The sequence below is a fragment of the Ursus americanus genome, chromosome 15, assembly GCF_024610735.1.
Source record: "Ursus americanus isolate L20-20 chromosome 15, mUrsAme1.1.p, whole genome shotgun sequence".
NCBI classification, from domain to species: Eukaryota; Metazoa; Chordata; class Mammalia; order Carnivora; family Ursidae; genus Ursus; species Ursus americanus.
Genome location: NC_142141.1, coordinates 18,274,287 through 18,302,159, shown reverse-complemented (window position 1 = coordinate 18,302,159; position 27,873 = coordinate 18,274,287). Strand labels below are relative to the sequence as shown.

Here is a 27,873-nt window from a genome sequence, read left to right as displayed (position 1 = left end):
TCATAAACGCCATGTATGAAAAACCCACAGCAAATGTCATTCTCAATGGGGAAAAACTGAGAGTTTTCCCCTAAGGTCAGGAACACAACAGGGATATCCACTATCACCACTGTTTTTCAACATAGCACTAGAAGTCCTAGCCTCAGCAGTCAGACAACAAAAGAAATAAAAGGCATCCAAATTGGCAAAGGAGAAGTCAAACTCTCACTCTTCACAGATGACATGATACTCCATGTGGAAAACCCAAAACACTCCACCCCAAAATTGCAGTAGAGATATTTTTAAATTTCCCTTGTGATTTCTTCTTTGATCTGTGAATTACTTAGAAGCATATTGTTTAATTTCCAACTATATAGAGATTTTCCAGATTTCCTTCTATTATTGGTTTCGAATTTAATTCCAGTATGGTCAGAGAACATACTTTGTATGATTTCAATCCATATAAATGTATGGTGACTTGTTCTATCATCTAGTATACGGTATATTCTAGAGAATCTTTCATGTGTACTAGAAAGAATGTATATTCTACTGTTGTTGGGTGGAATGTTCTAGTTGTTTAATAATATTGCTCAGGTATTCTATATCCTTTCTGATTTGCTTTCTAGTTAATTATCAATTAGTATTATCATTAGTGAGAGAGAAATATTGAAATATCCAACTGTAATAGCTGAATAGTCTGTTTTTCCTTTCAAAGTTATCAATTTTTGCTTCACATATTTTGGGGTTCTTTTGTTACATGCAAGTATATTTGGAATTGCTTTATCTTTTGGATGAATTGGCCCTGTTGTCATTATGAAATGTTCCTCTCTGTCTCTAGTGATTTTCTTAAAGTCTATTTTAATATAGCCTCTCTAGCTTTCTTGTGGATAGTGTTTTCTTGGTATATGTTTTCCCATCCTATGACTTTCAATCTATTGTATTTTTTTAATGGTTCCATCCTATCGTTTAATAACTTTTTCTTAACCTTAAAGGAATGTATTATGGAATGGTACATCTTGGGACAAAGGAAATATGTATTTGAAATTCAGCAGTTGCTTCAGTTTGTCCTCCTTATAGTTTCAGTGAACTTGCATTTAATGCATTTTATTACATTTTTATAAAATGTCATCTCAGCTCCTTTGAACATGTATCTATCTGCACACTTATACACTTACAGATTTTTTGAAATTGTGCATACTTAATATAGAGATAGTCAATTTCTAAAATTTTTAATTTATTATTTTTTAATTATTATTGTTTTAATTCCAATGTAGTTAACATACAGTGTTACATTAGTTCCAGGTGTATAATATAGTGACTCAACAATTCCATACATCACCCAGTGCTCATCACGACAAGTACATCACCTTAACCCCCATGACCTATTTCACTCATTCCCCTCCCACCTCCACTCTGGTAACCATCAGTTTGTTCTCTATAGCTAAGAGTCTGTTTCTTAGTTTCTGTTTCTCTCTCTCTTCTTTGCTCATTTGTTTTGTTTCTTAAATGACACATATGAGTGAAATCACGTGGTATTTATCCTTCTCTGACTTATTTCTCTTAGCATTATACTCTCTAGCCCCATCCTTGTTACAAATGGCAAGATTTCATTCTTTTCTATGGCTGAATAATATTCCCTTGTGTATATATACCACATCTTCTTTATCCATTCATCTATTGATGAACACAGCTGCTTCCATAGTGTGGCTATTATAAATAATGCTGCAATAAACATAGGGGTACCTGTATCCCTTTGAATTGGTGTTTTTGTATTTTTTAGGTAAATACCCAGTAGTGCAATTACTGGATAGTATGGTAGTTCTATTTTTAACTTTTTGAGGAAACTCCACACTGTTTCCACAGTGGCTGCACCAGTTTGCATTCCCAACCAATAGTGCAAGAGGGTTCCTTTTTGTCCATATCCTTGCCAACACTTGTTGTTTCTTGTGTTTTTAATTTTAGCCATTCTGACAGGTGTGAGGTAATATTTCATTGTAGTTTTGATTCTCATTTCCTTGATGATCAGTGATGTTGAGCATCTTTTCATGTGTCTGTTGGCCATCTCTATGTCTATTCATGGCTATTCATGTCTTCTGCCCCCTTTTTAATTGAATTATTTGAAATTTTTTGAGGTGTTGAGTTATATAAGTCCTTCATATACTTTGGGTACTAACCCTTTATTGGATATGTCATTTGTAAATATCTTCTCCCACTCAATAGGTTGCCTTTTTGTTTTGTTGACTGTTTCCTTCATTGTGCAGGAAATTTTTATTTTGATGTACTCTCAGTAGTTTATTTTTGCTTTTATTTCTCTTGCCTCAGGAGACATATCTCGAAAAATGTTGCTACAGCTGATGTCAGAGACATTATTGCCTCTGCTCTCTTCTAAGATTTTTATGGTTTCAGATATCACATCTAGATTTTTAATCCATTTTGAGTTTATTTTTGTATATAGTATAAGAAAGTAGTCAAATTTCATTCTTTTGCATGTAGCTGAACTGTTTTCCCAAGACCGTTTGTTGAAGAGATTGTCTTTTCCCATTGGATAGTCTTTCCTGCTTTGTCAAAGATTAATTGATCATGTAGTTGTGGGTTTATTTCTGGGTTTTCTATTCTGTTCTATTGATCTATGTGTCTATTTTTGTGCCATTACCATAACTGTTTTGATTACTGTAGCTTTGTAATATAACTTGAAGTCCAGAATTGTGATACCTCCAGTTTTGCTTTTCTTTTTCAAGATTGCTCTGGCTATTCAGAGTCTTTTGTGTTTCCATACAACTTTTAGGATTCTTTGCTCTAGTTCTGTGAAAAATGCTCTTGGTATTGTGGTAGAGAGTGCACTGAATGTGTAGATTACTATGGGTAGTATAGAAGTTTTAACAATATTTGTCTTCCAATCCATGAGCATGGCATGTCTTTACATTTCTTGGTGTCCTCTTCAATTTCTTTCATCAATGTTTTATAGTTTTCAGAATACAGGACTTTCACCTCTTTGGTTAGGTTTAGGTATCTTAGTATTATTTTTGGTGCAGTTGTAAATGGGATTGTTTTCTGAATTTCTCTTTCTGCTACTTCATAGTGTATACAAATCCAACAGATTTCTGCACATTGATTTTTTTCCAACTTTGTTGAATTCATTTATCAGTTCTAGTAGTTTTTTGGTGGAGTCCTTTGTGTTTTCTGTATATACTATCATGTCATCTGCAAATAGTGAAAGTTTTACTTCTTCCTCCCTGAAATAAAAAGCATTTCTTTTTGTTGTCTGATTGCTGTGGCTAGGACTTCCAGTACTATGATGAGTAAAAGTAGTGAGAGTGGATATCCTTATCTTGTTCCTGTCCTTAGGGGAAAAGTTCTCAGTTTTTCCCCATTGAGTATGATGTTCACTGTGGGTTTTTCATATATGGCCTTTATTATGTCGAGGTATGTTACCTCTAAACCTACTTTGTGGAGGACTTTTATCATGAATAGATGTTGTACTTTGTCAGATGCTTTTTCTGCATCTATTGAAATGATCATACGATTTTTTCCTTTTATTGATATGATGTATCATGTTGATTGATTTGTAAACCACCCTTGCATCCTGGGAATAAATCCCACTTGATTGTGGTGAATGATTTTTTTAATGTATTATTTTTTTTTAAGATTTTATTTATTTATTTGACAGAGAGAGACACAGCCAGTGAGAGGGGGAACACAAGTAGAGAGAGTGGGAGAGGAAGAAGCAGGATCCCAGCGGAGCAGAGAACCTGATGCAGGGCTCGATCCCAGGACCCTGGGATCATGCCCTGGGCCGAAGGCAGACGTTTAATGACTGAGCCACCCAGGCGCCCCTTTTTAAGGTATTATTGAATTTGGTTTGCTATTATTTTATTGAAGATTTTTGCATCTATGTTTATCACAAATATTGGCCTTTTATTCTCTTTTTTTTATGGTGTCTTTATCTGGCTTTGGTATCAGGGTAATGCTGGCCTCATAGAATGAATCTAGAAGTTTTCCCTCCACTTTTATTTTTTGGAAGTTTGAGAAGAATAGGTGTTAATTCTTTAAGTGTTTGATAGAATTCACCTGTGAAGCCATCTAGTCCTGGACTCTTGTTTGTTGGGAGTTTTTTGATTACTGATTCAATCTCCTTGTTGGTAATTGGTCTGTTCAAATTTTCTATTTCTTCCTGCTTCAGTTTTGATAAATTATATGTTTCTATGAATTTATCCATTTTTTTCTTGGTTGTCCAATTTGTTGGCATATAGTTTTTAATATTCTCTTACAACTGTTTGCATTTCTGTGGTGTTGGTTGTTTTTTGTCCTCTTTCATTTGTGATTTTGCTTCTCTCTCTCTCTTTGAGTCTGGCTAGAAGTTTATCATTTTGTTGATCTTGTCAAAGAACCAGCTCCTGGATTCATTGATCTGTTCTGTTTGCTTAGTTTCTGTGTCATTTATTTCTGCTCTAATCTTTATTGTTTCCTTCCTTCTTCTGGTTTTAGATTTTGTTTGTTGTTCTTGTTCTAGTTCTTTTAGGTGTAACATGGTTAATAGGTTTCCCAAAGATAGATTAATACTGCCTTAATTCTGATAAAATATATTTCACCAGGAGAACTCCATTTCTTCCTTTTTGCTTTATGCTAGTATTATTATATATATTATACCTATATATGTTATAAACTGAATAATACAATAATATATTTATTGCATTGAACAAACATGTTTTTCAAAGAAATTATGAAAAGAGAGAAAAATTACATGCTCTTTTATACTTACCCACATATTTACTATTTTCCATGCCCTTCTTTCCTTCCTGAAGATCAAGTTATTGTCAAGCATCATTTTCTTTAGTATTTCTTAGAAGACAGGTCTGCTAGCAACAACTTCTCTGTTTTTATTTCTCTGTAAATATCTTTCTTTACCTTCATCTTTGAAGACTAGTTTCATTGGATATAGAATTCATAGTTGATCTCTTTTGTTTTTTCTTTCAGCACTTTGAATCTGTCATTCCTCTATCCTCATTTGTTTCTGAGAAGTCAGAGAGTAGTTCTATTTTTATTTCCCCTACATATAATGAGTCATTTTTCTTTTGAAGCTTTTGTAATTTTTTCCTTGTTTTTGGCTTTCAGTTTGGCTACCATGAGTTTAGGTGTGGTTCTCTTTATGTTTATCTTTTTTGGGGTTTGTTGAGATTCTCTACCTGTAAGTTTTGCTTTGTTTCTCTTAAATCAAATTTGGGAAGGTTTCAGCCATTATTTCTTCAAATACTTTTCCTACTCATTTTCTTCCTCTTTTCCTTCAGGGACTCCCATTAACACATGTTGGAATCCTTACTATTATCCTGCAAGTCTCTGATGCTCTGTTCATTTTCCTCCATCCTTTTTACATCTATCTAGTCTTTGAATTGAATCATTTCTGTTGATGTGTCTTCAAGCTTACTGATTCTTCTACCATCTCAATTCTAATGTTGACCTTATCTAGTGAAACTTTCATTTCAATTGTACTTTTCAACTCTCAAATTTCAGTTTTTAGTAACTTTTATTTATTAAGATTTCCAATTTGTTTGTTATTATCATATTTTCAATTCTTTGAACATATTTATAATACTTTCTTTGAAGTTTTTGTCTGTGAAATCCAACATCTGGACCCCCCTCACAATAATTTTCTATTCACAGAAAGCTATCTTTTGCTTTGCTAATGGGTCTGATATGTTTTTGCTCTCATCTCTCATCTTTCATGAAAGGGTATCAGTAATTGTCAAATAATATAGGGACTTACATAGTTGTTTTTTTGACAATTTATATAAGGCATAATATGAGGTATTATTTATTTACTTAATAATAGATAGAAATCTATCTGCAGTGACTGTTTCTATCAGATCCTTGTTGTGGGTTAAGTAGTATATCCAAAAATTCATGTCCAGAACTTCAGAATGTAACCTTGTTTGGAAATAAGTTCTTTGAAGATGTAATTTCTTAAGGATTGAGATTAAATCATTCTGGATTTGAGTGAACCTTAAATCCAATGACTGATGTCCTTATAAGAAGGGGAGACGACACAGAGGCAGATGGAGATTATATAAAGTTGGAGGCAGAGATTGATGGATGCCTCTTGTAAGCCAAGGGATGCCAAGGATTCCTAAGAGCCACCAGAAGCTAGGAAGAGTAATTGAACTGATTTTTCCTCAGAGCCTCCAGAAGGAATCAATCTGCCTCCATTTTGATTTCAAAGTGCTAGTTTCCAGAACCATGAGAGAACAAATTTCTTTATTTTAAGCCACCCAGTTTGTGGTACTTCGTTATAGCAGCCTTGAAAACTAATATATTCCTTTTTCTTCTCTGTCTTTTCTTAATAGAGGATGTGCAACAGAAAATTCTGGGATTGGTTATTTTCTGTGACTGCTACCACTCGTTGACTGAAAGCCTAGAGCAGAGTTTCCATTCACTGATTAATTATTCATTCAGCAAATATTTAACGAACCCCCTAAAATGTGTTAAGCTCTGTGCTAGGTACTAGGAAAATAACATGGGATAAAACAAACAATTTCTCTTCCCTTATACAGCATACCTTTTTAACAGAAATTTTAAATTAATAAAAAAAAACTGTCTAAGGTCATAAAAATGTCCCTTAAGAAGGTTACTTAAAATGAATCCACTAAAGTAGTATTATAGACTGTATGTTTGTGAGCCCTGCCGCCAAATTCATATACTGAAGCCCTAACTCCCAGTATAACTGTATTTGGAGATAGGGACTCTACAGAAGTAAATAAACTTAAATGGGGCCATAAGTGAGGGGCCTTGATCCCATAGAATTAGTGTCTTTATGAAAAGAGACACCAAAGAGCTCTCGCCTCTTCCCCACCCTCTTTGAGAACACAGCTAGGAAAGGCCATATGAGGACAGAGCAAGAAGGTAGTCATCTATAAGCCAGGAAGGGAGCTCTTATCAAGAATGAATGCTGTCAGATCTTGATCCAGGACTTCTAGCATCCAGAACTATAAGAAAAATAAACGTGTTTTTAAGCCACCCCGTCTGTGGTATTTTGTTATAGCAGCCCAAGCAGTTGATACAAACAAGAACCAAATATCTATGGTAGTTGGTGAGAAAGGGGTACTTTTTATCCTTATAAAATTGTGAAATGGATTTGATTAAACTTACATTTTAGAAAGTTTAGGTATAATTGCCACCACATACTAATTCTTCGAACAAACACAGAATGAACCAAGTACTAATTGTTTCTGGGGGAAGATGCACATTTTTTTTTCTTTTTGGACTTTCAGTACAGATAATTGAGTTCACTATTCTCTACTGTTCCAGCAGAATATTAGCTTTGCTCTGGGCCAGTCCCTATATAAATTTTTATTGCTGCTATAGCCATAAATTTAATGACAATACAACACAAATTTATTACCTTATAATTCTGGAAGTCAGAAGTCTGAAATAGGTCACATGGAACTAAAACTAGATGTCAGTAAAGCTTCTTTCCTTCTGGAGGCTTTAGGGAAGAATCTGTTTCTTGATTTTCCCACTGTTGAGAGGGTGCCCACATTTCTTGGCTCATGGACCTCTTCCATCTTCAAGCCAACAAATGCATCACTCTGACCTTCTAGGCCCCCCTCTTCCCATCGTTACATCATCTTTTCTAGCTCATTTATCTCCTTTTCCATCTTTTAATCCTTATGATTGCATTGGGCTCACTCAGATAATCTACAATAATATCTGCATTTTTAAATCTTTAACTTAATCATACCCACAAAGTCCCTTTTGCCATATAAGGTAACATATTCACATGTTGCTAGGATTAGTACATAGATATCTTTGGAGGGGCATTATTCTGTCTACTGCAGTCCCTATTCCTGTTTTATTTTATTATTTTATGACACTTCTTTATTCATCATTTTTCTATTCCTATTCCAATTCTGCTTTCCCTCACCCCCATTCCCAAGCACCCACTTTAATGTATTTTGTGTGTCTTTGGTTATATAAGTATCATTGAGTGATATATACAGTGTTTGGTGAATACATGTGTTTTGGTTTTTGTAAAGATATTTGTTTGTTTATGTGTTTGTTTACTTATCTGAGAGAGAGAGAGAGAGAGAAAATGCAGGCCAGGGAAGGAGCAGAGAGGGAGGGACAAGCAGACTCTGCCCATCGGGAGGCTGGATCCCATGATCTTGAGATCAAGATCTAAGATCATGATCTTGGTTGGTCTGGAAGCAAGAGTCGGACACTCAACCAACTGAGCCACCCAGGTGTCCCACATGTATTTATTTTTTAGTTTACACATATCATCTTAGATACAGACCCAATTTGTTTCTTTTTTTTCATTTAGCATAATTTTTAAAATTTCTTTGTGGTTATCTGTATTTTCTGCAGTGGATTTGTTTACTGATTTTTTTTAGCTTATTTTTTAAGTGTGCAATTTAGCATTTTTTTTGTATGGTCACAACATTGCACAGCAATCACCACTATTTGATTCCAGAGTATTTTCATTATCCCAAAAGGAAACCTCAAACCCATTAGTAATTACTCCCCACTTTCCCTTTCCCCAGCCCCTGGAAACTACTGATCTACTTTCTGTTCTTATGAAGCTGTAGAAAGATCTGTCCATGTCATACAGGTACATCTGGGTCTGAGCTCCTGAATTCTGTATTCTGTCAAGCACTTTTTACTTCTCCATTGCTCTAATGATGGACTCCTAGGGTGCCTCCAGCAAGTTCCTCCCACAAGCAGTGTTGTCATGAACATGCCCCTCCATAAACCTGTACAGCAGTTTCTCTGCAGATACACCCAAGAGTGGGATTGCTAGGTTCTAGGTGTGCACACGCACCACTTCACTAACGGATTGCTCACTCAGGTGGCTAGTCCACTTCAAACTCATCATAGCAGCACACAAGGATTTCCTGTTTTCCACTTTTTACTAACACTCGGTTTCATTCAACAAATTTTGCTAATCTTATTGGAGTCTAGAAGTATCTGATGTTTTAATTTTCACTTCTCTGATCATTAGAGAGATTGACCATCTCATCATAAGCTTACTAGTCTTTCAGCCTTCCCAATTAGTAATTATGCATATTCAAATCATTTATAATTTTATTATTGTTTCCTGTTTTTTTCCATGTTGAGCCACAGGAGTCCCTCGTTTATTATAGATATTCAAACATTGCAAACATTCTTTTCTGTGACCATCTGTTCATTGATATCCTCTGTTGAACAAAATCCTTAATTTAATGCAGTTGAATCCATCTTTTTTTTTTACTTATAATTTGTGCTTTTAGAGTTTTGTTTAAGAAATAATTTCCCACTCTAACTATCTCAAAAGAATTACTTTATATTCTCTTCCATTAGTTTTATAATTTTACCTTTTATGTTTAGGTCTTTATTCTATGTGAGATTTCCTTTATATATGATGTAAAATAAGGATCCAAGTTCATTTTGTATCTAGTTATCCTAACACCATCTAACAATCTGTGTTTCTCTGCTACTGTATCCTCTGCCTCCATGTACCAGGTAGCCCTATGAAGAGGTCACAGCTTTCTGCAAACAGCCACGTAAGTGAATTATGTGAATTATGTTGGAAGCAAATCCTCTAGCCCCATTCAAGCCTTCAGATGACTACAGACCCATCTGGCATCTTAATTACAACCTTCATAAAAGACCCTGAGCCTAAACCACCCCACTAGGCTACTCCTGAATTCCAGACTTACAGAAACTATGTGAGACAATACATACTTATTGTTGTTTTAAGCCACTAAGCTTTGGGATAATTTGTTATACAACAAAGGATGACTAATACAGTTTTAATACTGAATAAAGAGCAAATGAGCTCTTTGGTCTCTATCACATGGTATCCTACAGTTTCTATTCCATTACTGTCAGAAGAATCAAAGGTTTAACTTTTCAATTTTGGCATTCCCTAAAATAAGAGTGCAAGATAATTCATAAAGGGGGAAGATAGAAAGAGAAAGGGAGCTGGGAAAGAAACAAATATTTGAGGTCCCTTACAGTGTGCATACCATGTCCTTTATTATCTTATTTGGTCAAAAGGACATTTGGTCAGCTGGTAAAAATGTGGTTCTTGCATTTATATTATGTTAGACCTCCACCACATAAAATCACTATTGACTGAAGCAGAGAAGCCCAAACACTATTGGCTTTGACTTGGCTAGAGACCGGGGCCATAAAAAGGAATGAGGCAGATTTGGAAAATACTGTGAAGGGGATGTACATGTTGAATGTAATTTTTTCTGATATTCTTTAAGGTATGTTATCTCTGATATTCTGAGATATTGGTCCTTTGGTATACAGACTTCTATCTACCCTTCAATAGTCAGCTTAAAAGCACCATTCTTTAAAAAGCCATCTCTAGTTCTCATAGGCAAAGTGAAACATTTTATCTATTCTTTCCCAGCACTTTCTGTATAACTCTATTTTGGAAGAGGGGTGTGGTAACCAATATTGGTTGCCTACCTTTTAACCATTCTCCCTTTTTCCTTACTAACAAAATTCTGCTTTTGTTTAGAAGACACTGTGGTACTGTTCCCTTAGCCTGAGATTAGTCTAAAGACGAGCATGTGACCCAGGTTCTATCCACTAAGACATAAGGAGCAATCTGTTGGATGCTTCTGAAGGACCCATTTTCCCTAATAGGAGAGAGAGCAGATATACAAAGAAAGCTTTTTTTCTATTCATCTCCTCTCTGCTTTAGATGTTATAGTATGAGGACATGATGTCTGTTACTATAGCAGCTATTTTGTGAATATGAGGAGAGAACTCTCTGATACGGTATGGACAGTGAAGCAGAAGTATTAAAAATGTTCAAGTCCGTAACGGCTTAAACATTGAGCTACTGCATGGGCCCCAAAATTGCCAAACTCAACTTCCCTATGTGATTTAAGTAAGTTTCCATATTGTTGAAGCTTCTCTTAGGCTCCTAGTTATTTGCAGCCAGAATCATCCAAATAAATAGAAAAAGAATAAAAATAACATTTGTTAAACCATGGTAATATACTTTTTGTTGACATGTTTTTCTCCCTAAGTTGTTGGTGTAGGGACCTTGTCTTAATCCATTCCTAGCACCTTCTACAGTTTCTCATTTAGAATGGCTGCTTAAGAAGTGTTTGTGCAGTGGCACCTGGGTGGCTCAGTCAGTTAATCATCCGACTTTTGATTTCTGCTCAAGTCATGATCTCAGCGTCATGAGACTGAGCTCTGGGTCACGCTCTACACTGAGTGTGGAGCCTGCTTAAGATTCTCTCTCTCCCCTCTGCCCCTCCCCCCACCGCTTGTGCTCACAAATAAATAAGTAAATAAAAGAAGTATTCATGCCATGAATAAATAAATTAATAACTAATTGAATGGATAAATCCATAAATCAATGTTATAGTGTTATTAGGAGACAGTATAGAAAAATTTATTAAGAGCATAAGCTCTGGCATTACATTTCTGGCTTCCCATCCTGGCTATACCATTTACTAGCTATATGACCTTGGACAAATAATTTAATCTCTATGTGCTATGAAACGTGGATAACAACAGTATATACATAAAAGAACTGCTGGGGTACATTAAATGTTCTACGTAAAGGGCTCAATAAAGTATTTGGCACCTAATAAGCATGTTAGCCATTATTAGAGGAAAATAAAGAAGAGCCAATAATGATTCTAAACTTTCAAGCCTGTTTACTGGGAAAATGAAGATAAATCTCGCCAAAATTCAGTGTGGAAATGGAAAAGATGATGTTCTTCTTCAAACATGTATAAAACAAAGCCTAAATATAGTTCAAGAGGGAAGATACTTTGGTTGTATTTATATAGTTAGTCTGATTCTGATTTATATTTCAGTGACTCATCATGAAATTCTATAATTACAGAATTGTACTTTTAAATGTAGTAATTTAAAGAGGAGGTAACTCTCAAACTGCATCTATGATGAGTCAAAAGGGGGTAGTAATTTGTGAGGTTTTGCCTGAGAACATGTTCTTTTTTTTTCTTTTACCCACATTTTATTGAGATATTTGTATTTGTATTTTTTATTTTATTTTTTTAGTACATCATTAGTTTTTGATGTAGTGTTCAACGATTCATTAGTTGTGTATGACACCCAGCGCTATCACAACACACACACACACACACACAAGTGCCCTCCTTAATACCCATCACCTGGTTATCCCCTCCCTTCTGTAACCCCCAGTTTGTTTCCCAGAGTCCAGAGTCTCACATGGTTTGTCTCCCTCTCTGAGTAGTAATCTTCATAAACAAAATGTCACAGAGAGAAAAGATTTCCTTAAATGGCATAAATGCATGCAGTGTCGGTGAGAGAGTGTGGTTCAGTCCTTGAAATCCTTTGAATTCTCTTCCTAATTTTATGTCTCTTCACATAAGAAGGACATGGGAATCAATCAATAAATAAGTGTCGAAAGATTAAGATAAACAGAAGAAGCTACGTCAGAAATATTTAGAGGTGAAATTCCAGGTATTAGTGTTCAAGGAACCACTTCTGTTCCCCAGTTAGCCAGAACCAGTAATAAAAATCAAGCATGGGTGGTTTGTTATGCAGGGTTTGTTTGGTTTTTTTTTTTCATTGTTAAAATGAAAAAGAAGATCTCATTGAACTCAGATAAGGAAATAATTCTTTCCAAGCAAATTCCTCAAAAATTACTTACTGGATTTTCTTTTACCTTTGATTTCCATCATTTAGGAATGAGTAACAGTGTAAGCTAAAGAGAAAGTCAGCGCACATTCCAGATTCCACTTTTAGATAGGCATGAAGCTTTCAAATTCTTTTCTTCAATAAAGCAGCCCAGCCACTGGAAAAAATTAAATTGGAATATATCTGTATCAACTCACTACCAACTTATGGCTCATTCAGGTCCAAATCATTATGAGGCACTCAATATGCAGCCCTATAAATAACTACTAGTTATATGGTAGAATTTATACTTCAGTGAACATGACTCTGTCTCTGTACCAATAATAATATCTGTAATTATTTCAAGATATCTTAATGTCTTGGCTTTTCTAAAAAGGATTAAAGATCTTTATGATTTAGGACCTCAAAACATTTAATGGATGCCAAATTCTTTTCTCCCCCCCCCATCCATCTCTTCCTTTTAGTCAGCACTGCATATCTGAAGTATTAAAATAGATTCTCAGTTGGCTTAGCTGCCTCCAGGCTTCTTCACTCTCATTTACCCTTCATGCCGTAGCCAGATAAATTTTCCTAAAACATCATTAGATCGATCAAGGCGAAAGTCCTTACCTTGTACTTGATATCCTCAAGTCTGATTTTGTCTCTTATAAGTTTTTTTCTTCCCACTCCCTACTTTCCAACTCTCTTTTTAAAAATATATTTTAGTTATTTGAGAGAGAGTGTGTGTGAGAGGGACAAGCAGGCTCTGCACACAGAGCCCAACGTGGGGCTCAATCCCGGGACCCTGAGATCATGATCTGAGCCTAAATCAAGAGTCGAATGCCCAACGGACTGAGCCACCCAGACACCCCCCTACTTTCCATCTCTTTGTGGCTCTCCTCATGTACCTCAATCTACCTTGCATATATTATTCATACTCCTGAATTTATTCAAAATGTCATCCTACTCTCTTTCAAGCTCATCTCTTCTATGTGAATTGCTTTTGATTTAACTCAAACTGATAAACAAGATGTTGAGTGGGATTTTTCCTGTTGTTCTTAAATTACTCCAAAGGCTCAAAGTCTAGAACATAAAGTGTGAAGTAACCCACTTCCAAGTTCCAGGAGCCCCTACCAAGACAGGTACCTTCCTGAAGGGATTGCTGAAAGAAGCCAGAACCGGACTTGCTATGTCAACCACCTCTCCACCCTGAGTTGATAGAAGAATAGGACTGAGAGGGAGAGAGCTGCCCAATTTGGATGAGCTCAGTGCTCTTGACCAACATTTGAATACCAACACTAACACGTTTCACCTACTGGGAAGTTATGGGATCTGGCTAAGATTCTTTTTTTGTTTTCTTTAAAGATTTTATTTATTTATTTGACAGAGAGAGAAAAAGAGAGAGAGCATAAGCAAGGGGAGCAGCAGGAGGGAGAGGGAGAAGCAGACTCCCCGCTGAGCAGGGAGCCAGACATGAGCTCAATCCCAGGACCCTGAGATCATAACCTGAGCTGAAGGCAGACACTTAACCAACTGAGCCACCCAGGTGCTCCTGGCCAAGATTCTTTAAGGGAGTTGCTAACCATTAATAAAAGAGAACATGAGAGAGCAGTTATTGGGGAAAATGAAGTTCTAGAAACCCAATTTCATATACAAAAAAGGAACTTATTGGCTTAATCTTTCAACATTTATTTATTGATTGCTTCCCATGTGCCAGGCACTATTCTAGGCACAGAGGATAGAACTTTGAAAAATATTAAGCAAGGCCCCTGCCTTCCTGGAACTTGTAAGAATCTAGGAGGAGCACTGGCTCCAGGCCCAGTGCTCAACTCAATGTCATCAGAAATCATTTGTTCTATTTCTTAGATTTTTTCCTTTTGTATAGGCCTAATTCATGGGCAGACTCTTCCCTCTTGAAGGCAATGTGGTCACCAGCATAGCATTTCTAATAGGAAGAGAATTTTCCTATTGTTTCCTATGTTTTTCCTAGTCATTCTAGCAGCATGTCAGACTGTCTCATTGACCTGGCTTAGGTCAGGTGCACATCTCTGAACCTTACTGGCCAGGTATCAGTTATTAGTGAGGCCATCATATTTGTGCAGGTTGGTCATTGCAAAGGGGACAAGCAGGGACTGAAATCCAGTGTGGTCATACTTACTAAGCCTTTGCATGGTATACAACTATGTGTGCTGAAAAGAGGGGCCTTTTTCTGATTCACACTGAAACATTACAATGGTCTTGGTCATGTGCTTACCTTGGAGCAAAGGTCAGATGAGGTATTCCCCACATAAAGCAAATGGTCTTGCAGGGGAAGGACAGTTGGACATTGCCATAAGAGAGAAAGAGGTATGCTGGGATGCTAGTCAAGCAAAAACAACAGCTATCCACCTTGTTTCTTAAAAACATAGCAAGGCAAGGTGGTAGAGTGGAGATACTTAGACTTGGCATCAGAAGGACTGGGTTCTAATCCTAATTCTGGAAGCCATGAGGCATTGGGCAAATCACTTAACCAGTTCCCACAAAGTTTGTTTCCTTTCTTATAAAATGGAGAGGATTATTGTTCTGCCTCCTCCACAGACTCATTGAAAGGGAAAAAATAGGATAATATATGAGAATATGGTTTGGAAACTTTAAGCTTCTTACACTTGGAAGACTTTTTTTAAAATTACTATTATTATTATTATTATTATTATTATTATTATTTATATCCTTCCGGACAGTACCTTGTCCAGTGCCCTTATGCACTGAAGGTGCCCAATAGGTGTTTATTAATTGGCTGATCCATTGTATGGAAACTCACATTATTTTGGGTTGTTTTCCAAAATTTTATACAGGCAAAATATTTTGGCAAAATGTTTATTCAACATTAAATTCAACAATTCCAGGAACATATGAAGCAAGCTGTCTTTTGACCTCATTATTCAGGTCATAATTTAAACACTGTTTTCTCAAGGAAAACTTCATGGACCATCCCCAGCTGCCCAGTCAGGGCTGGGTCTCCAACCCATTTCACAACACTTAACACAATCCTAGTCCAACAGTTACTTGTGAAACTCTTTGTTTAATGTCCATCTTCCTCAGCTGGCCATGAACTCCATTGTTTAGGCACCATGGCTGTATTGTTTGCTGTTGCATCCCGCTGAGCATAGTACATAGTAGGATATTAAGAAATACCTGCTCAATGAATGAGTAAAATCACAGGATTAAGTGGTTACAAGGTCAAGTGGACTAGGAAACATGTATCTAATTCCCCCTTTCTGTTCTCCTTTTTTTTTTTTTAAGATTTTATTTATTTATTTGACAGAGACAGAGACAGCCAGCGAGAGAGGGAACACAAGCAGGGGGAGTGGGAGAGGAAGAAGCAGGCTTCCCAGCGGAGGAGCCTGATGTGGGGCTCGCTCGCTCCATCCCAGAATGCGGGGATCACGCCCTGAGCCGAAGGCAGATGCTTAAAAACTGAGCCACCCAGGACCCCCCAACTTTCTGTTCTCCTAATGTCTTTTTCCAAGATGTCCAAGTGATCATATCCTCATGACTTCTGGAACTTCTACTAAGTAGAGAAAGAATGGGTAGTTGACAAAACATGTCCATTTTAGGACACAATTGATGACTATTTAGAAATAAAATCCATTCAGTGATCTATGCGAGCTACATCTCAAAGTACAGAACAAATGTATTATAGCAATTTCAAGGCCCTGTAATCATTAATTTATTCTAGAATAATAGTTCTAAATTTTATACCCATGTATATCCTGGTATATGTTTATGTTTTTATCTGCCTCAAAATCGTGACAGAGCTAGGCAGTCCATTCCTGGAAGTGTATACACTGCTCCCAGCCAGAAATTTGATTAGAGTGGTTCAGAGCAGGAAGGAGACTTTAGAGACAAATTATTCCTTCTTCTTACCCCCCTCCACCTTGCATTTCATTTACATAATGTAGCTCTTAGTACAAATGAAATGAGTCAGCATCAGGGAAGACAAACTGCAATATGACTTCCACACCAAAGGCAGTTATTTTTTTCTCTGTCAATCTCAGTGATAAGTGATCTTCTAAGTAATAGAAATTTTTAGAAATAGAGGTCACTGTCCAGTTAGGTCATAAATATCTGTTGTATGCAGGATTTTAGTTATTTTAATTGTGGTAAAATATGCATGACATAACATTGACCACCTTGACCACGTTTACGTGGACAGCTCCATAGTGGTGCGCGTCATTTACACTGTGGTGCGGCCAACCTCCAAATTCTTTTCGTCCTACGAAAGGGAAATTCTATATCCATTAAACAAAAAACTCTCCTTCCCCCACTTCCCTTAATCCCTAGCAACCATCATTCTACTTTCTGTCTTTATGAATTCGACTACACAACTCATCGAGTTCCAGAATCATACAATATTTGTCTTTTTGTGACAAGTGCCCCCCACCGCAGCCCCAGCACTGGCAAGGCCTGTTAGTGAAGGGCTTAGAGTAGGAGACCCTGGGTCTCCTCTTTCACTCTGCTTCCACTCCAACAACCTGAAACGGAGCAGGGAGCCTCAGTCTGGTTCTGAGATCCTCTGCATCACCCTCCCCTTTTCAAGACTTAATCCAGTGGAGGGCTAGGTTGAAGTGTAGGCAAAGCAGAGGCCTTTTTGTGTAATTGGCCTTCCACCTGGTGCTGAGAAGTCTCTCTCTCTCCTGCGTTGGCACAGTGCATGGTTATCCTGGGGCCATTTTTAGCACCACCCTGATCTCTAAGGATCCCTCTTAGGGAGGAACAGCCATAGCTGCCTTGGCCCTTCCAGCTCGCTCTGTCTCCAAATCCTCTGCAGGAGAGATGACTTTTACTTGCCCAGTGGTCTCAGAGGCAACTCCCAGCTCCTGTCACCACCACCCCCCTACTCCCACCCTAACCTCTGAGCTCTTTCTTATGGAACCAATGATGATGATGACCTTTTTCAGGCCCCAAAGGCTGAGGGGGACTGTAGTGAGGTATCTCAATCCTTTATTCAGGCATACCACATTGCTGATTCCTTCTCATCTACTCGTCTAAGCTGCTCCAGAAACCTCCAAGTATCACACAGTCACTGGTCTCTACATTCACATATACCCCCCAAACTCAAGGGGAGCAGAAGAGGTAATACCTGTCAGGATCTCCCAGTGACTCTCCTGGTACCCTGTTACGGTGACAGCACCAGGAAAACTGCAGGTCCCCAGGTGGTAAGTAAGGAAGTAGTCCCTTCTTGCCTGCCTCTGAAGCCTCCCCCAACCTACTACTACCTGTTCTGGGGGTGGGAGGTGGGGGAACTCAAGGCAGGATGAGGAGGAAAGAAAGTAACATCTCCCCTGGAATTTCCAACCAACCCTCTGTCACTTCTTTTCCTTCTCTGACTTCTTTTTTTATAGACTGGTGGGAAGAGTAGGCTGGGAGTTAGAGTTCAGGGTACAGGGCCTGTTAGGCTGCCCTTTATAACTTGTTGGCTTTTGTGGCAGAAACTTCCAGTTGCCCATGCAATAGCATTCTCCTTTCTTTCTCCCTTTCTTTCTTTCTTTCTTTCTTTCTTTCTTTCTTTCTTTCTTTCTTTCTTTCTTCCTTCCTTCCTTCCTTCCTTCCTTCCTTCCTTCCTTCCTTCCTTCCTTTCTAAAAGATTGATTGATTGATTTATAGAGCATTAACATGCATGCTCTCAAGTTGGGGGAGGGGAGGAAGGAGAGGGAGAGAATCCTCAAGCCCACTCCCCGCCAAGTGGGGAGCCTAATACAGGGCTCCACTCCAGGACCCTGAGATCATGACTTGAGCTGAAATCAAGAGTTGGATGCTTATCTGACTGAGGCACCCAAGTGCCCCTCCCTTCTTTTGGAAAGAAGGAGGGAAGGAGGGAGGAGGGGAGAGAGGGTGGAAGGAGGGAGAGAGGGAGAGAGGAAATAGCCTATATTATTGGAGTGGCCAGGTGTCCAGCTAAAAGAACTACATTTCCCAGGCTCCCTTGTAGTTAAGGAAGAAGGAAGGCTCAAAATACATATGCAGAAGTTGTGCAGCTTTACCCCAATGTTCATAGCAGCAATGTCCACAATAGCTAAATCGTGGAAGGAGCCGAGATGCCCTGCAACAGATGACTGGATTAAGAAGTTGTGGTCCATATATACAATGGAATATTACTCAGCAATCAGAATGAGTTCTCAACATTTGCTACAACATGGACGGCACTGGAGGAGATAATGCTTAGTGAAATAAGTCAAGCAGAGAAAGACAACTATCATATGATTTCTCTCATCTATGGAACATAAGAACTAGAATGATCAGTAGGGGAAGAAAGGGATAAAGAAAGGGGGGGTAATCAGAAGGGGGAATGAAACATGAGAGACCAAGGACTATGAGAAACAAACTGAGGGCTACAGAGGGGAGGGGGTGGGGGAATGGGATAGACCGGTGATGGGTAGTAAGGAGGGCACATATTGCATGGTGCACTGGGTGTTATACACAACTAATGAATCATCGAGCCTTACATCGAAAACCGGGGATGTACTGTATGGTGACTAACATAATATAATAAAAAATCATTATTAATAAAAAAAAAAAAAGTTGTGCAGCTTTAGTAAAAACCTGATAAAGATAAATGATTTGGCTTGGAGGTGTGAGCTTTGCTCTCTTCCCCTTTCTCCTTCTTCCTTCCTGGAATAGATAATGCAGTGGCTTGATAGCTCCAGCTATCAAGGATAGGAGCCACACACCAACATTGGAAAACCCAACCTCAGTGGGCAGCTATGCAGAACAAATGAGATAGTCAATGTAATGTTGCTAGTACAGTACAATGTAAAGTTGCTAGTACTTAATGAATGGTCCCTGGTGTTAGCTGATAAACCTGGGGGAGATCTCAGGAAAGTTTTTATGGCTTTTGACCTGCCCCTTCTCCTCCAGGTTTTTAGATCATTGGAAGGGAAAGGGAGTTCTGAGCCAGACCAGGTTCTGCAGCTGACTTCTTGAATGACTGTGAGGTTGTCTGGTAATATTCAGCGTTTCCTTTTCCTTGTTGGTGAAATGAAAAAGAAAACAAAAATCCTAACACAAAGCTTGAGGCTTATACTGGATTGCATTTATCTTAATATATTGCCACCCTCTATTGTTGGCATGTGATACTAATTTTCCATTTATGGTAATGACATAGTTTCTCTTTCAAATAAATTCACCGAAGTATTAAATAGTGAGTGAGAAAATGTGCAAGAAACTTGAACACATATTTCACAATCCAAGTGGCCAATAATATAAAATATGTTAAACATTGTTAATCATCATGGAAATGTACTCCACAAAAGCTTTAATATATACAAGTCAGAATGGTGCAGCAAATTTAAAAAAAATAACAATATCAATTGTTGGTGAGGATATGGAGCAACTCACATATTGTTTTGAGGAATATAAATTGGTAAAAGCACTTCGGAAAAAGTATAACATTATAGACCAAAAATTAACAGATGCATTCTCCATGACATAGAAATTCTAGTCTTAGGTATATATACAATTCAGGCACATGTACACAAAAAGACATGTACAATAATGTTCAGAGTAGTATTTTTCATAATCACCCCCCAAATGGAAGCAACCCAAATGTCTATTCAACAATACAGTGGATAAACTGGTATGGTTATACAATGGGATACTACAGAAGAATGAAGACAAATGAACTACAGTTACACTCCACCTTGGTTGAATTTTCCAAACATAATGTTGATCCAAAGAGACCAAATGCCAAAGAATATGTACTGCAAGATTTCATTTATACAAAGTTTAAAAATGGACATAAATGGGGTGCCTGGCTGGCTCAGTTGGTAGAGCATGCAACTCTTCATCTTGCGGTCGTGAGGTCAAGCACCACATTGGGTGTAGAGATTACTTAAAAAAAAAAAAAAGGAACATAACTAAGTTACAGATGTTAAGAAGGCCATTACCTCTGGAAAAGAGAGGGAGTAATTATTGAAATGGACTCCTGGGAACTGACAATGTTCTCTTTCTTGAGTGGGTGCTGGTTACATCTTGTTTTGTGTACTTTTCCATATGTATGTTCATTTTCAATAAAAATATTTACTTTTTCCAATAAAAAGATTTAAAAAGAAGAGAGTTGACATAAAAATATTTTTAAAATGAGGTAGAATATGCAAATGACAAAATTCACAAAGGCCATATATGAATAAATTATGTTTGAGAATTAAGGGATTGGCTGACCCATGTACCTTTATGATTTGAGGATTCAGTGAAGTACTCAATAATTGGCACAGGCAGAAACTACTGTAAGCTGGTGAATAAAAACAGAGAGAGAGAGAGAAGAGGAGGTAGTAGTGAGGAGTGGCCAAGAGCATAAGCTCTGTAGTTAAAATGCCTGGTTTGGAATTTTCCCATCACAGCTTTTGGTTCTGTGACCTTAGGCAAGTTACTTAATCTCTCTCTACTCAATTCCACATGATAGCACCTATTTCCATACTTCTCTCCTAGCTTCTGGTGATGGCTGACAATCCTTGGCCTTCCTTGGCTTATAGATGCATCACCCAAATCTCTGCCTCCTTCTTTACATGACGCTCTTCCTCTGTGTGTTTCTGTTTTCTCTGTGCACATGAGCACTAGTCATATTGGACTAAGGGCCCACCTTAATGACCTCATCTTAATTGATCACATCTGTAAAGACCCTATTTTCAAATAAAGTTACATTCACTGTACCTTGGGTTAGGACTTCAACATATCTTTTTGGGTGACACAACCCATACCACGTAGAAAAATTGAAAAAATAATCAATACCGGTATGAACACCACTAGATTCAGTAATTGTTAATATTTTGCCACTTTTTCTTCATGTATCCCCTAAGATTAAAGTTATTCTTGTGCCTAACCACGCTGCTATCGTGTGCCCATAAAATTAACAATAATTCCCTATTATCAACTAACAGTTGCAGTAGCTTGCATCATTGTTCAAAATTACTCACTTTTCCCTTCCCTGTGGGAAGATAATATATCCCTGCCCTATAATCTTTGCAGTTGACTATGCTATAATACTGTTTTAGCAGACACAATGTGTACCCTATGGTGCAGAAGCCTTTCGAATCATTGCCTGGGTTTGGGAATGAGAAGACACATAGTTCAGGCCATTTGCCCAGAGCATAGCAGTAGCCAGCCAGGAGCCTCTGAATGACTTGAGTAAGAAATAAATATTTGTTTTGTAAGCCACTAAAATTTGGAGCAGTTTGTAAATTGCAGGTTTCCCTGGTGAATTTAGAGCTATTTTTAATATTTTGGGGGCGAGTATGCATTCCAAATTTTCATATTGTATTTGGTTTTTATGTCTCTTAAATCCCTTTAATTCTGGAACAGTGTCCTACCTTTTCCCATCCTTCCTTCATTTCACTTTTTTCTTTTTTTTATTCTTCATGAAATTCATCTTTTTAAGAAGTCAGGTCAGGAATCTTATAAAAGATCCCACATTGTGAATTTGTATGATTATTTCCTTTTGGTGTGTTTTAACCTTTTCTCTAAGTACTTCCTGATCTTGGTTGCAAATTGACATCACCTTGGAATATTATTTTATCAGTGTGTTTGTATATCCATACCACAAATGGCAGCTATCATGTCCTTTGATGTTCACCATAACTTTAGAGGGAAGCAAGGAAGGAATTGGTGTCTCCACTTAAGAAAGGAATCTGAGAGAAAAGTAACTTATGTTAGACCACATAGTAAGGGCATAAATCCATGACATTCTCATCCTTCCTTTCTTCATGCTCCTTTGAAGTAGTTTGGGAGATATAGATATAGATGTAGACATATGTTTCTCTCTATTCCTAGATGGATATACAAGTAACTAGTAACAGCGATTGTCTGAAGTACAGAGTTAGGAGTCAGTGAGAGACTTTTACCATATATTCTTTTATATTATTTGAATAATTTTCGTGAGAGTAAAAAAAATAATGTAAGTAACTGAATTCAAAAGAGCTTTATAAATCATAAGGCGTCATTAAAATATTAGGATTTAATGTTACTATTATCTACCAGCAAAAAGAAATTAAAAATTGGGTGTTTGTGAAAAAGTTGAGTAAATTAATTTAGTACATCCATGTGGTCTAATAAGAGCCTATTTTTCTTTTTAAAATCACCCTTTGGAATATTTAATAACATCGGAAAGTGCTCAAGGTAAGTGGAAAAATATACAAATTACATAGGTGTATGATGACAATTTTATGTGCTCCTTGTGTAAACATAGATATACAGACTGGAAGGAACCATCCACAATGCTTCGAAGGGAGAGAGGAAGTGTTTTCTTATATTTTTTCGGTATATTCCACATTTTCTACAAGTTAATAAATACCATTTAGGAAGAAAAAAATCATGACTAAACCTTCAAATTTAGTCAGAAAGGAACTTTTTATACTTCGTAGACTGACCAGCTGCACGAGGGGAGAAGAAAAGCGAAAAACCATGTGCAGCGCGAAGCGCGAAGGGAAGAATGGAACCCTCCTTCCGCGCTCGGAAGTGGTTGAAGGACTACAAGGAGAGTCGAGAGAGGTGCCGGCCTCCACTAGGGCTAGAGCGGCCACTACGAGACGCCGGAACTTCCGGGGCGGGACTCTGTTGGTCCTTCACCTTCCGCGGGGCGAATGTGGGCCTTTTGCAACGTGAAAGTTCGCGATTGTTGGGCAGCCACTTCCGTCACTCTGAGACGGTGTTTGAAGTTGGGGGCGACCATGGCAAAGAGCAAGTTCGAGTACGTGCGGAACTTCGAGGCTGACGACACCTGCCTGGCCCACTGCTGGGTGGTGGTGCGGCTGGACGGCAGGAATTTCCATAGGTGAGCGATGTCGGCTGGCGCGCTTCCTGGGACTCGAACGCCGCACCTCTCAGCGGCCCACGGTTACCGGGTAACGCGGTAGCCAATGAGCGCGCGGCATTGAGCATCACACGACGAGCCAGAACACGAGCTGGTCTGAGTAAACTGAGGCAGAGTACGCTCGTAGTGAACTGCCGGCCTGTCGTGCCGGTGAGCAGAGACCTGTTAGCGAGGACTTAATGGAAAAAGTCACTCCCTGATGCAGTATTTCAGCTCTTTAGCCAAATGCCTGTCTATTTCGTTAGCTGTCTTTGAGGGCTGTTTAGGGGTCTGTTTAGGTCTTGCTTTGGGCAATCCTTTACAGTATGTTTTTGTTTAATTATTAGTGACTGGACTCAGCAGGAAACAAGTCAGAAAAAGGGGAGAAGTGTACCAGAAATATGGGAATTTAATTCTTAAAAGTGTTATTTTAATAATGGTTATTGTAACTAACATTTATTGAGCACTTCCAAGGAGCCAGGCATAGTTACATTTTTTACCTCTCTCTAATCTTCAGAACAGCCCTATGAAGTAAGTATACTTTATCTCCATTTCACAGAAAAGGGAATGGAGACTAAAACTAGAGTTCTTAAGGAAATGAGTCAGGTTGTGGCTAGTAGACTCACAGCACTATTACATATCTTCCTCTGTGTGCAGTCTTTTTTGATACCTGGTGTTAATGACAAGCTTTCTTCCATTCATGCCCTTTGCCCTCTTCTCTTCCCTGTATGAAGGTTTGCTGAGAAGCACAACTTTGCAAAACCTAACGACAGCCGTGCTCTCCACCTCATGACCAAATGTGCCCAGATTGTAATGAAAGAACTGGAGGATATTGTGATTGCATATGGACAGAGTGATGAGTACAGCTTTGTGTTCAAGCGGAAAAGCAATTGGTTTAAAAGAAGAGCCAGGTAATTCCATGGCCTAGATCCTTCAGAATATTTCCTACCAGCATTTGGTTTTTGCTGTTTTTAATTTCTGACTTAGAGACTGCAGATAGAGTGTGCAGTATTTGCAACTGCAGGAAGTCTGTTTTCTGTTTAGACGGTTGTACTTTTGTCTGATATTTGAACATTACATATGCTTCTTTATCTGATTCTTTCCCCTCCATTCCTCGTCAGCTTAGCTTCTAGATAGATCTGGCACTTAATATTAAGACTAGAAACAGAGACCATTAGAATATTATAATATTAATGATTCCTAGGTTGGCTCTAGCCAGTGACAGCCTATATGTGCATTACAGTATTGCTTAAATTTTTAATTAAGGAGAGTCTCAAAATAGACAGATATTTTATTTGGCTGTATATTGAAACTCTCACAGAAAACAAAGCATATAAGGAATTGGTATGTTTTTAAAACAATGGTTCCCTTCCTTCCAAGACTAAAAAAAAAAAAACCAACCTCTTGAGCCATAAATTCACATCACATCCTACAGAGAAAAATTTGGTATTAGTAAGTTAACTGATAGGACTGGAAAGAGGGGCGGGCTGCTTAGTTTTTCTTGGCCCAGCATGTTTTATCTCTTGGCTTGCTGGATAGTTTGTGTAATCACTCTGTTGCACTCGCAGGCCCTATCATGATTTTGAATTAATATCGTGTATTTTTTCTTTTCTTGCTACACCCAATGTGCCTTACTTTTGCAAGTAAGTTCATGACTCACGTGGCTTCCCAGTTCGCCTCCAGCTATGTGTTTTATTGGCGAGATTACTTTGAGGACCAGCCCCTTCTGTATCCCCCAGGCTTTGATGGAAGAGTCATAGTGTATCCTAGCAACCAGACCTTAAAGGACTACCTCAGTTGGCGGCAAGCAGATTGTAAGTAAAAGCAAATAAACAGATGTAGTTAAAACCACCAATTCCATACATTAGAGGTGATGATTTGGTTCAGTTTGGTGCATGTGTATTTTGTTCAGAATGCAATAGTGCAATTTTTTTTTAATTAGTTGAAAACAGTCGAACATTTGGGAAATTTATGTAAATACTTCCTTTTTCCGGGTTTTTTGGGAAAAATCAGAAGACCTGGCAATAATATGTCATCATTCTTACTTAGTATTGGACATAACCTGTGCAGGGCAATGACTGCTGTCTTTACATACACACACACAGAGGCCAGTGTGCCATAGTCTCTACCATTCTCTCTTGTTCCCCAGGGGTCACCTACCCTGCTTTATGCTTTTATGTTCATGGTGGCCTCAGTGGGTGATTTGAGTTGTGACCCCTGCCTCACATGACTGTGATAACATGTTTGTGAGACTTACTGATTGGCTGTATCTTGATTTTGCCAGAAGAAGAACTGGAGAAGGGCTAGGAATAATCTAAATCAAATAACTTCAAAAGTATTCCTGACTGTAATTTTCAAGTTAACCAGTTTATATAAAGCATAACTGAAATGACAGAATAAAACTTTGAGGAAATAAGTTTGTTTATACTTGACCACTTCCCCCCCATGTTCCCAGTGTATGGTTCTGGACATATCACTAAATGTCTCTGAGATTTCTCTACTTTAGAGGAGAGGGATGGAGTTCTAATATTCTTTGAAGCACGAATATTGAATAAAGATTATGTATATTTAATAGTGCTACTCTGTTCTCACAGGTCACATCAATAATCTGTATAATACAGTTTTCTGGGCACTTGTACAACAGTCTGGACTAACACCAGTACAAGCCCAGGAGAGATTACAGGTATAAGATCTTACTGCACTAATACTTACCTGGGGGTGGTTTTCTGTACTCTTCCGTGGCATTTTGCATTCTTTTAAAGCTCTCTTTACTGCTTTGTTTTGGGAGGATATAAAGATGATACTCATAGCAGCTCTGCTGCTTGTTTGCTCTGTGACCGTGGGTGAGTTACTACTTCTCCCCGGGACTTAGTGTCCTCAGCTGGAAAATGGAATTAGTGACACTGGCTCTGCCTTCCCACATGGTAATGCTTGGCTGGGGCTTCGTATTGGTTACCTTCTTTATTTTTTTTTTTTTAAGATTTTATTTATTTGACAGAGATAGAGACAGCCAGCGAGAAAGGGAACACAAGCAGGGGGAGTCGGAGAGGAAGAAGCAGGCTCCCAGAGGAGGAGCCTGATGTGGGGCTCGATCCCAGAACTCCAGGATCACGCCCTGAGCCGAAGGCAGACGCTTTAACCACTGTGCCACCCAGGCGCCCCTGGTTACCTTCTTTAGACAGGGCATGTGCTCTTCTTTTTCATCAGTCCCACTTGGCCTCTTCATCATTGCCATTCCCTGCTGGGTTTGTGTATCAGTAAGAGCATAGGCTCTGGGAGTCAAATAAATTATACTCAGGGACTTCTGTTTAATTTTATCTTCTCTGCCTTAGTTCGTTCTTTCTTTCTTTCTTTCTTTCTTTCTTTCTTTCTTTCTTTCTTTCTTTCTTTCTTTCTTTCTTTTTTCTTTTCTTTTTTTTCAAAGATTTATTTATTTATTTGTGAGTGAGAGAAAGAGACAAAATGTGAGCAAGCAGGATGAGGGGCAGACAGAATCTTGAGCAGACTCCCTGATGAGTGGGGAGCCTGATGTGGGGCTTAATCCCAGAACCCTGAGATCATGACCTGAGACGAAATCAAGAGTCGGACACTTAACCAACTGAGCCACCCAGGTGCTGCCCTGCCTTAGTTCTTTATAGGTGAAACATAGGAAATAATAGTTCCCACCTCATAGGTTTATGGTGACAGTTAAGTTGCACGATCCATGGTGTGTGTAAAACACATAGCATAGTACAAAGCACATTGTAAATACTTTAAATAAACAGTGGCTTTCATCATTGGATGACAGCACTGCTTGTAGGATGACTGACTCTGAAATGAGGTGATGTGTTGTAACAGCTCCTAACACAGTGCCTGATATGTTGCAATTACATGATAAATGATTGTCATTAACGATGATGAGGATTTACAGATACCATTAATAGGAATACTGGTAGATTTATCCAGAGTTTGGAAGAGCCGAGTTTAGATTTTGATTTTTCTTAGAAGAATAAAAGCAATCTTTAGCCTTAGGCAATTTATATAATCTTTCTAAGCTTCAGAGTTCTGTTCTCTCAAACGGAGATGGTAATTAGGGTCAAATAAGATAACATAATGTATGTAGTACAGAACAGGTACTCTTACTGCTAGTTCCTGTCACCCTGTTCACAGTTGTGACTCTTGAAGCCCGTTGTTTCCTACAGAAGACAGTTTTTTTAATTTATACATCTAAATAAGATTTAAACTGCTCTTACCATGTGAATTCATTAATATCTATAAGAGGTTTGATAAAACCCTTCCACTTTTTGATTTGTTTGTGGAAATTTAGATAGAGGGTGGAATGGATAGGTAGGATTAGGGCGGAGAGCAGACATAAAAATCTGCTTTTATCTTTTTATTTTCTCAGGGAACTCTTGCAGCAGACAAGAATGAGATTTTGTTTTCCGAATTCAACATCAACTACAATAATGAACCACTGATGT

General features: G+C 38.1%; 1 protein-coding gene across 2 annotated transcripts in view; it reads left to right on the top strand.

Moving 5' to 3' along the window:
• Positions 1-23,174: 23,174 nt before the first annotated feature.
• Positions 23,175-27,873, top strand: part of THG1L (tRNA-histidine guanylyltransferase 1 like) — a 7,385-nt gene continuing 2,686 nt past the window's right edge. The window contains exons 1-5 of one of the 2 annotated variants that reach the window (XM_045791997.2): positions 23,175-23,395; positions 24,148-24,324; positions 25,058-25,227; positions 26,008-26,096; positions 27,798-27,873. The exon at positions 27,798-27,873 is cut by the window's right edge and continues 32 nt beyond it. In XM_045791997.2, coding sequence (XP_045647953.1) covers positions 23,205-23,395; positions 24,148-24,324; positions 25,058-25,227; positions 26,008-26,096; positions 27,798-27,873 — 703 coding nt within the window. In that variant the 5' untranslated portion in view covers positions 23,175-23,204. Of the gene's footprint in view, positions 23,396-24,147; positions 24,325-25,057; positions 25,228-26,007; positions 26,097-27,797 lie in introns of those variants that run through there. The other variant, XM_045791998.2, reaches the window with a different exon arrangement.